Genomic DNA, 10,868 nt, shown 5'->3' on the forward strand with positions numbered 1-10,868 from the left:
AATTGCGATATTTAAGTCCAGTTACTAAATTACATTAAGACGAGGAGACAAGGTCTAAATTCATACCCTAGGGTCATTTTTGCAAAAGCAACAAAAATGGGGGGAGATCTACTTTATATTTTAAAGAAATCTATGCAGAAAATTAGTTAGCCAGAGAGAAGAGAATGGCCATGCGTGCTCGGAAATACAGTGAGAGTGATGAGTCCTTCACTTTAACGCAGGGAAAAACAGTAAAGCCTAGCTGCACTAGTTGGCATTTCCCAAATCCCAGATGCCCCAGGCAGATAGGGCCGACACAGCCTCGCACTCCTTTGTAGGTAAAATATATCACTTATGGAGGTAAAAAAAACAAAACAAAGCAAAAAACGCGAGGTTTTTCCCTTCAGGTTACCACTCGACCTAGCCGTAAAAAGACTCGGTTAGCCTCCTATGACATCTCGCGATAATTTCATGATCCACTCCTCCCACCCCACCCCTACGGCGGGAACATTCCGGAAGTGACGACACGTTACTTGTCGGAAGCGATGTCGCTATCCCAGAAACCTTAGAGAAGGAGAAGCGTGTTCATGTGTGCTACCTGCAGTACGTTGTGGAACGTTTGGACAACGTGGTTTGAGTAATATCGTGGTGGCGTGCGCGCTTGTGCTTTTCCAGCCGCGGCCTTGCGGGCCTTTGGGGCTGCAAATTTGGCCTCTTTCCGCTGGTATCGTAGCTTGTAGTGGGCCGTGCCGCGCCCTGTCCCGGCCTCACCATGTTGGTGCTGTTTGAAACGTCTGTAGGCTACGCCATCTTTAAGGTAGGTGAGATTGAGCCGTTGGAGGAACGAGAGAGAAGGCCTTTGCTGAGCAGACGAGGGAGGGAAAGACCTGACGAGAGGACAAGACTGTTCAGGATTGCGTGGGTGCCTTTATGTGCCCAGACTCTGAAAGGAAGGGAAAGGCTTCAGGCTTGGGTGGCGCATGTTTCAGTGAACACGTGGCCCCGCAGTTTGGGTTCCCGGTACTGCGTTAGAGGATTTGGCGCGTTGGCGGAGTGGACAGAAGCAGTATTGTCTAGGCTTTTCATCTTATGATAAGAACTTCTGATTTTTATTCTGAGTGTTTTCAGGAATCTTTGGAAGGCTTCAAGTAAAGGAATGACCTGATCTAATTTATCTTTCAATAAGCTTACTTTGCTTGCTGTGTGGATACTAGATTGCAGGGGGCAATAAAGGAAGCAAGGACTTTTTGCGTTAATCTAGACAAGATATAATGGCTTGGATTAAGGTTGATTTGGAGGGAAACAAATATCGAGAGAAGTTTAGGAGATAAAACTGACAGGATTTGCTGATGGATTGAGTGGATTTTTGTTTTAAGTAAATAAATGCACGGTGGTGCCGTTTACCGAGATGGGGAGGGTTGGAAGGGAAACGAAGTTGTGGGTTTTAGGCGGTTTAGGGGTACTAAAGGCTTTGGCTATCTCAGACGTGGAAGTGCAGTTGTCATGTAGATCCGGCAGTTCGGTATTTCAAGTGTGAAGTTGGGGAAATCTGGCCTGGTGATACCAATTTGAGACGTGTTTGTTTTAATACGAAAGTTTGGAATAATTTAACTTCGTCAGCACGAGAATGAGACATTCGTGCTGTGGAATACTGTTGCGATGTTAGGAAGAATGAGGTTAGATTGCGGGCCTTCCAAGTGCCAGGCACTTTTTTCTGCTCTGCGAATATTGCCATTGAGTCGATTGCGACTCATAGCGACCCTGTAGAAAAGAGTAGAACTTCCCCATAGGGTTTCCAAGGAGCAGCTGGTGTATTCGAACTGCTGTCCTTTTGGTTAGCAGCCGTGGCTCTTAACTACAGCAAAGTTTGCGCATATATACTAGATTTATATATGCTGATATAAGGCAGAAAGTCCTAGATAAAATATACATAGTGCGATTCCAGTTGTGAATCAAAAAAATGCTTCTGTGTATGTTGTATGGGCGCAGAAAGTTTGAAAAGGTATATACCAAAATATCGACTTGTATACTTCAGTTTGCACTTGTTACATCAAATACTCGTTATTTTTTGAGAAAACCAATAAAATTATAATTAAAAACTTTAACGGTGACTTATTTTTCTTTTTACTGGGATTATCTGTATTGCAGTACTAGCAATTTTAAGGAACTTTTAAGAGGTTTATTCCCCTTTAAAGCCCTAGAACATGTCTATTTTGTTTTTCCCAGCTTTTTGAAATATTTCCTAAATTCTTAAGTACAGTTCTGAAGAACATACCACGAATTCTCTTAGCCAGCAGGGTCTGTCAAATTTTCAGTCAGTGCATATTGAGGAATTTCGTCGTAAGCTTATTACGTATACAGTTCTGAATTGGATGTTTAGAGGAACTACTCTTTAGACAACTTGTTGCCTCCAAATATAGAAAGGAATTGGCCTAGCAATAAATTGTCTGGTTTCTAGACATGGGTCATAAAGTATTTAACTGTGTCTCTTGATGAATTAATGATTTCTGTTAATGAAGAGTATCCTGCTCCATAAAAATAAATCTTGAATGTTCTGTTGCTGTTTTCAGTTACAGTTCAAGATTAAGTTATTTATATAACCTCGTATTAGAAATAACTAGTCAGGCTTGAGTATATTGAAATTTTGATTTCATTTGTAAGTTGGAATTATAACGCTTACCACTTGATTTTACATACAAAATGTTCTGGAATTAGATTGTGGTGATAGTTATACAACTTTGTGACTATACTAAAAACCACTGACTTGTACAGTTTAAAAGGGTGAATATTATGGTAAGTGAATTATATGTTAATTAAAAAAATTGTATTTCAGTGTCTACAGTACAAGTTTATTAGCTCCCTTCCCCATAATATTTCAGAATGCTGGGGTATAAAGTTATATTGGTTGCATAAAATTCATGCTTTTATGGAAATGCTCTAAGATGTTTTCCAAATTTTTTAAATCTTAATTCACAGTGAAGAATACCTTTTATATCATGGCCCAGTGTGCACATACATATCCATATAATATACAGTGTGATTCAGAATAATTAAACACTTTCAACGATTGATTGCTCTGTAGCAAGGTTATATATGAAAGCAAAGTCACAATTAATATGTAAAACCAAAAAACCCATTGCCATCGAGTTGATTCTGACTCATAGTGACCCTATAGGACAGAGTGGAACTGCCTCATAGGATTTCCAAGGAGCAGCTGGTGGATTTGAACTGTGCTGATCTTTGGGTTAGTAGCCAAATGCTTAACCACTGTACCACCAGGCTCCAATATGTAAAGGAACAACTAGAATATTACGAAGACTCAATTTGGGTCACTTGTCATAATGTGAACACACAACATAAGACCAAAGACATCCTTTAGTCTTTCTTCATCTCAGACATTTTATAGCTGTGATGTCCTTTATGGTAGCCACTAGCCACAAGTGGCTATTGAACACTTGAAGTGTAACTAGGGTGACTGAGCAAAAAAAAATTTTTTTAAATTTATTTAAATTTAAGTAGCTACATTGAACAGTGCAGCTGTGTAGCATTGCATGCATCTGTGTCCTTTGTTTCCTCAAACTTTTGGGAAAAGATTTTTGGTGTACCAAATGTTCATATGTAACCTAATTATTGAGCAATATATTTTTTCAAGCTCTATTGAGGTATAAATTATATACTGTGTAACTCATCCATTATAAATGCACAGTTTGATGCATTTTAGTGAAATTTATACTGTTGTGTAGGAGCCCTAGTGGCGCAAACGGTTAAGCGCTAGACTGCTAACTGAAAGATTGGCGATTTGAAACCACCCAGCAGCTCTTTGGGGAAAAAGACTTGCCTATCTGCTCCTGTAAAGACTATAGCCAAGAAAACCATGGTGCAGTTCTTTCTGCCACATGGAATCGAATGAGTCAAAATGACTTGATGGCACCTAACAACAAACATCTATCAGGAAGGGCATAAATGATGGTACATCCAGACAATACCAAGCAGCTGGTTAAAAGAACCTGGAATTGTGTCCATGATACGCTAAGTGTATAGTGTAGTTCCTAAAAATACGCATAAGTAACATGTTACATAGAGTTTTGAAGAATGTGTATCTAAACGTTAATGGCTATATTTCATAGATGAAAATGCCCCTTTTTTTCTTTTCACATTTGAAAATTTCTTACATCAGGATATGTCTTATAATTGATGATATCTTAGTTTTAGTGAAATCTGTAATTTCATGTGAGGATGATCATAGCGGTAAATAACAGGATGCCCGTGGATGGTGCAAATGGTTAAGTGTTTGTTTCCTGTCGAAAGTGGGTAAATAGTCTTTTGATGATGTTCTATGCATATGTTATGAATTGATGGTGATTGTGAAGGGGTTAAAAAAAAGAACAAAACTAATCGTCAAGGAGTCACGTGTGTCAGAGCAGAACCCTGTTCCACAGGGTTTTTAGTGGCTGATTTTTTCGGAAGTATATCGCCAGGCCTTTTTTCCAAGGAGCCTGTGAGCAGACTCAAACCTCCAACATTTTGGTTAGCAACAAGCTTGTTAAATCATTTGTGAGGGGATCAGAGGCTCCTTAAAAATAGAGGATTCTAAAAAAGACCCTAACGGGGTCTGAATTCCATCGGGTGGTTAATGGGCAACTTGAACCACTAATTTGACCAAAAATGTCTGCTGAGTAAAAAAGAAACTAGTTTATTATTTCAGAGAGAGAGAGAGAAATAGCTTCCATTACCTTCATTTTGCACATGCAGTTGTATTTACTCCATTAAACTGTACATAGAGTGTGTGTATATGTGTGTGTGTATATATATATGTGCTTAGTTGGTGCCATTTAAAGAAAATTATTTAAATATTTATTGCAGGTTCTAAATGAGAAGAAACTTCAAGAGGTTGATAGTTTATGGAAAGAATTTGAAACGCCAGAGAAAGCAAATAAAATGTAAGTGATCTTGAAACTAAGAATTTAGTAGTTAATATTTAGAGCTTTTTTAAAGCATTTTTTTGCTGATTTGTATAGTATTATATTTGTAATTTTTTGTTTTGAAATCTGTTTCAAAAGTAGCATTGGTGTGAACCTAATTGTGAGAGATGTTTCATTTGGAACAAAGGCCATCTCAGCTAATTTGTATTAGTTACAGACTAGATTGAGAATCACCCCATAATTATTTTCTAAGATTTTTGAAAACACAAATTAATTTTGAATTAATAAGAGTGTCAAACTCAAAGAATCAGCATGCTAAACAATTAGAGAAGCAAAATACAGAGATGGTTGTTGCAGTATTTCTGGTAGCGGAAACTCCGAATTTTTTTATTAGTTTATTGTTATAGTTTAAGTGAAAGTTTATATTTCAAGTTAGTCTCTCATACAAAAATTTATACATACATTGTTACGTGACCCTAATTGCTCTCCCTATACTGTGACAGAACACTCGTCCTTTCCACCCCTGATTTCCCATGACAATTCAACCAGCTCCTAACCCTCTCTGCCTTCTCGTCTCACCTCAGGACAGAAGCCGCCCATTTAGTCTCATGTATCTACCTGAGCTAAGAAGCACACTCCTCATGAGCATTTTATGTTCCACAGTCCAGTTCAATCTTTGTCTGAAGAGTTGGCCTCGGGAATTGTTTTAGTTCTGGGTTGACAGAGAGTCCCGGGGCTGTGCTTTCTGGGGCTCCTCCAGTCTCAGTCAGACCATTAAGTCTGGTCTTTTTACTAGAATTTGAGTTCTGCACCCCACTTTTCTCCTGCTCCATCAGGGACTCTCTGTTGTGTTCCTGTCAGGGTGGTCATTGGTGGTAGCCAGGCACTGTCTAGTTCTTTTGGTCTCAGGCTGATGAAGTCTGTGGTTCTTGCGGCTCCAGAAACTCAAAATTTTAAACAACCTAAATGTCCATTAGTAGTGGAATGGTTGAATAAATTGTAGTACAGATTTCTAGATGTCTTATTGACCTGGAGCAAGGTCCGTGATATACTGAGGAAACCAAGTTTCACAATAATTTATGTAATGTGATTGCATTTTTGCCGTATTGTTATATATATGCGCATATGTAGTGAAGTATAGAAAGTATACTTAAGTATAGAAAGATACGAACAAATGCCACCTCAGAAGAGTGGAAATGGGGATAGAGTAGGGTGGAAAATGATGAACTTACTACTTTTTCTTAAATCTTTGTATTGGTAAGTGTGTATCTTAAGGCTGCCCCCCATCACCACAGTTCCCTGACCATGCAAGAAAACCCTGCTTAAGATACACTGTTAAAGGCACGATGGAAGACAAGTTTTCCTTTTTAAAGGTTATGTGCTTCAGTTGGCTGAATTAACCTGAATCATTGTTGTCAGTGATGTATTCTTGTTGGAACTGAATCTAAGTGATCTAACTTAAATATTCGTCACTGCCACTGAGATGACAATGAATTCACGGTATGTATGATTGTTTTAATATAAAATGATTTTCTAAAACCCTGCACTTAAGTATATAATCCATTGCTGTAGAGTCAATTCTGACCCACAGTGACCCTAGAGGACAGAATAGAACTGCTCCATAGGATTTCCAAGGAGCAGCTGGTGGATTTGAACTGCTGACCTTTTGGTTAGCAGCCGTATCACTTAACCACTGTGCCACCAGGGCTCCACTTAAAGTGTGTAGAGGAGAGGAAAAACCAAACCCATTGTTGTTGAGTCAATTCTAACTCATAGCGACCCTGTAGGACAGAGTAGAACTGCCCCATAGAATTTCCAAGGCTGTAATCTTTATGGAAGCAGAATTCCACATCTTTCTCCTGCAGAGTGGCTGGTGGGCTCAAACTGCGTGCTTAACCACTGAGCTATCAGGGCTTCTTATATAGGGGAGAAAGAGTAAGATAAGAGTAGCAGCAATCAGATCTTATACACTAGATAGACAAATGGATATCATGAGATTCCTGACCTAAGAGGGACTTGTACTTTTTCCTGGGCTAGCTCTATGCTGTGTAGTAAAACCAACATGTGTGTTCAGTCATTAACCATCAGGAGCTATGTTGAAACTTCAGCATCTTTGCTTGTGGTTTACATGTGGTAGTAAACCTCTTTACTGTTGACCTTAGTTCCCTTCAAAGTCTACAACCTTTTCAATAATAGTCCAAACATTACTACCCTAGCATTTAGAAAAACTCGTCATTTTGTGAAGAATAGCTAACTTTTGCACCCTGGCACCCAGTAACATGCTAGTTTCTTTTATTGGTGTGTGCTTTGGAAACAATCCAACACCTCTTTCCCAGGTATGTTGCTTTTGCAAAATTAACGTGCACCCATGACATGTTTGTTTGTTTTATTCCAGAGTAAAACTAAAACATTTTGAGAAATTTCAGGATACAGCAGAAGCATTGGCAGGTAAAGTAAAAATAAATAAAAAATCAGAGGCTTTAAGGGAAAATCTTGGCAATTTGTTTTCCTTGTTAAAGGGTTGTCTACTTCAGTTGCTTGAGTTAACCTTATTCAATGTTGTCAATGATGCATTCTTGTTGGAACTGAATTTAAGTGATCTAACTCAGATTCGTCACTACCACTGAGACAACATTGAGTTAGCTTTTTTCATCATAGGGTTGGTTCCCCCCTGCCCAGTGTAATGAGAGGTGAGAAGTGGTTAAGTTGATCTCTCTGTGGAAACCAACAGCATAATGCTGAAGCACAATTCAGTAAAAGCTGTTCTACAAGGGACCAAGGTAATGTGGTCAAGTTCCCCGCTTTCTGGTAATTTTAATCCAAGGGTGAGGTTGAAAATATCCCGAATTCACAATTGACCAGGAAGGGATTTAGAGAAGTCATAAAGTTCAAGAGCGCACATTTTTTAGTTTGAAAAGGCATATTCAGTATTATAAAACGTTTTAGGAAAACTAATAGTTTTGTTTTTTAATACAAAAACTACAGAGAGACATAAGAGTTTCGCTTCTCTAAAGGGGGCTAGTCCTCAGGAAGAGACAACAGAGTTACAATGATAGGATTTAACTAGGATTGGCTTCAGTAGGCACTTGGTCTTACAGTCTTTCTAATATTAGAGAAAACAAGAAGACCAGATATAAAACCCAAACCATTGATTTTTCAATTGCTTAAATTCTATATCACGTCACTCAACTTCTTCGTGGTATAATTTGAAAATGAAGGACCATAAGGAAGAACATGCCTGTGAATTTGGCAGATGCAAATATTTTGTTCATTGGCCGTGATAGAGAAAGGTTATGGTTCTCTTGTGAAAATTGGGGAGCCTAAGTAGAAATGCTGGAATATTAATGGACACCCCAACCTGGGCAGAGGGGTAGGTTGACAGAGAACCCAAGACTGGGGCCATTTTAAAAATATGTATTTATAGGGCTGCTTCCTCAACAATTAAAGCCTCATATAGCCATAAAGCATATGACTATAGTAATTTTAACCTGAAAGTTTAGATAGAGATCTGTTTATCATAGCCTTAAAGTTAAATAGGAGTAGAATTTTGGTAAAATCACAAGCAAGAGTGTGTTCTGTACTGCACAATGCTGGGGGGCATTAGTCATACAAACTGACAGGCACAGCTCCTCCTGGAGTTGCAAAGTGCTACAACCGTTATCCCAAGGGTCCTCCTTTGAATTCGTATTTTGTGTATAGCCTGTATAATCTACTTGGGATATTTCTGACTGGTCCTTACTAACTATTACTAAATGAGCAAGCCCAACTTTTACCCAAATGTGAAGCGGGTTTTTTACTAATAATAGTTAATATATGGATCACATAGTGATTGTCAGATATTTTTGTAATTATCTTGTTTAATCCTTGAAACAGTCCTGTGAGATAGATATTATTGTCCTTATTTTGCAGATGATAAAACAGAGGCTTAGAGGTGTATCTGAATTTCCGTACCTAGTTTCTCTGTGTTTTTTAAAATAATGTAAGATAAATGTGGAGAATGTTAACTAGGTGAGAATTTAAAAGTCTTCTCCCTTCCCCTATTATTCTAAGCTCCATGAGGGTGGAGACCATTCTTCACTGTCAAATCTCTAGGTTCTAGCACAGTGTCTAGTCAGAGAAGGTACTGTTTTGGGTAAATGAATGAAAGTAGTGAGCTCTATCAGGAATCTAGTCATACGGTACCTTTTCCTATCTACTTTTACCAGAAAGTTGAACTATCACCTTATTCTTAAGAGAAAAGAGTCCTTTCCGGGGAATTTTCCTACTACCTATCGTAACACAGTTTTGACATGTAACCACAACTGTATGGCTGTAGATAATCAGATACTTCTTTTTTTCATGGCTATACAGTATTCTATTGTGTGAATATACCACAATTTATTCATCATCTTCTCCCCTCTGGCACTCTTGAGGTAGAAGCCTACAGTGCAGGCAGCCAGGGGGTGTGGACCCTCTGTTCCCCACTAGCCTTCCCTTCATCTACCCCATGGCCTAGGCCACCTAGAATCCCTCCAGGCTGAGGTGCAGGAAAGGCTGACAACATTGTGGACGCTGGCTTCATTTTAAAGCTGAGTGTCTCATGGATGTGGCTGGAATTTCCTGGAGATGGGCCTGCTTAGCCAAGCCCCTCTCCTTCATCAGAAGCAGAACTTTTTTTTTTTTTTTTAATTCTTTAAATGTAAGTTTACACTTCAAATTAGTTTCTCATACAAAAATTTATACACACACTGCTATGTGACCCTAGTTGCTCTCCCCATACTGGGACAGCACACTCCTCCTTTCCACCCCGGATTTCCTGTGTCCATTCAACCAGCTCCTGTCCCCTCCTGCCTTCTGATCTCGCCTTTGGACAGGAGCTGCCCATTTAGACTCTGTATCTACTTGAGCTAAGAAGCACAGTCTACATGAGTATCATTTTATGTCTTACAGTCCAGTCTAATCTTTGTCTGAAGAGTTGGCTTTGGGAATGATTTTAGTTTTGGGCTAACAGAGTCCAAGGGCCATGCCTTCTGGGGTCCCTCCAGTCTCAGACAATTAAGGCTGGTCTTTATTAGAATTTTAGTTCTGCACCACACTTTTCCTGTGCTCCATTAGAGACTCTACTGTTCCCTGTCAGGGCTGTTATTGGTAGTAGCCGGGCACCATCTAGTTCTTCCGGTCTCAGGCTCATGGAGTCTCTGGTTTATGTGGCCCTTTTGTCTCTTGGGCTAATATTTTCCTTGTATCTTTGGTGTTCTCCATTCTCCAGGTGGGTTGGGACCAATTGATGCATCTTAGATGACTGCTCACTAGCTTTTAAGACTCCAGACGCTGCTCACCCAAGTGGGATGCAGAACCTCTTCTTACACTTTTAAACTTTCGTTAAACTTAAACTTTTGTTATGCCGGTTGACCTAGATGTCCCCTGAAACCATGGTCCCCAGACCCCAGCCCCTGCTACTCTGTCTCTCAAAGTGTTTGGTTGTATTTAGGAAACTTCTTAGCTTTTGGTTTAGTCCAGTTGTGCTGACTTCCCCTATAGTGAGTGTTGTCCTTCCCTTCACCTAAGATAATTCTTGTCTACTATCTAGTTAGTGAATACCCCTCTCCCTCCCTCCCCAACCTCTAACCATCAAAGAACGTTTTCTTCTGTGTTTAAACCTTTTCTTGAGTTCTTATAATAGTGGTCTTAGACAGTATTTGTCCTTTTTCAACTGACTAATTTCATTCAGCATAATGCCTTCCAGATTCATCCATGTAATGTTTCACGAATTTATCGTTACTCTTTATTTTTGCGTAGTATTCCATTGTATGAGTATACCATAATTTGTTTATCCATTCGTCTGTTGACGGGCACCTAAGTTGTTTCCATCTTTTTGCTATTGTGAACAGTGCTGCAGTGAACATGGCTGTGCACATATCTATTCATGTGACAGCATTTATTTCTCTAGGGTATATTCCAAGGAGTGGGATTGCTGGATTGTATGGT

At 39.3% G+C, this 10,868-nt stretch overlaps 1 protein-coding gene and 2 non-coding genes across 7 annotated transcripts in view; all 3 read left to right on the forward strand.

Moving 5' to 3' along the window:
- The first annotated feature begins 440 nt into the window (after window positions 1-440).
- NOP58 (NOP58 ribonucleoprotein) overlaps window positions 441-10,868 on the forward strand; it is a 29,832-nt gene continuing 19,404 nt past the window's right edge. The window contains exons 1-3 of one of the 5 annotated variants that reach the window (XM_004378236.2): window positions 441-796; window positions 4,843-4,919; window positions 7,297-7,349. In XM_004378236.2, coding sequence (XP_004378293.1) covers window positions 752-796; window positions 4,843-4,919; window positions 7,297-7,349 — 175 coding nt within the window. In that variant the 5' untranslated portion in view covers window positions 441-751. Of the gene's footprint in view, window positions 797-4,842; window positions 4,920-5,724; window positions 6,402-6,702; window positions 7,682-10,868 lie in introns of those variants that run through there. The other 4 variants (XM_023733001.1, XM_023732998.1, XM_023733000.1 and 1 more) reach the window with 4 other exon arrangements.
- Window positions 6,307-6,395, forward strand: LOC111820927 (small nucleolar RNA SNORD70). Its single transcript, XR_002824434.1, has one exon. It is a non-coding gene; the product is annotated as a small nucleolar RNA SNORD70 (small nucleolar RNA).
- LOC111820926 (small nucleolar RNA SNORD70) lies at window positions 7,454-7,540 on the forward strand. The gene has a single exon (XR_002824433.1). It is a non-coding gene; the product is annotated as a small nucleolar RNA SNORD70 (small nucleolar RNA).

Source organism: Trichechus manatus, unplaced genomic scaffold (assembly GCF_000243295.1).
Source record: "Trichechus manatus latirostris isolate Lorelei unplaced genomic scaffold, TriManLat1.0 scaffold00056, whole genome shotgun sequence".
Lineage (NCBI taxonomy): Eukaryota > Metazoa > Chordata > Mammalia > Sirenia > Trichechidae > Trichechus > Trichechus manatus.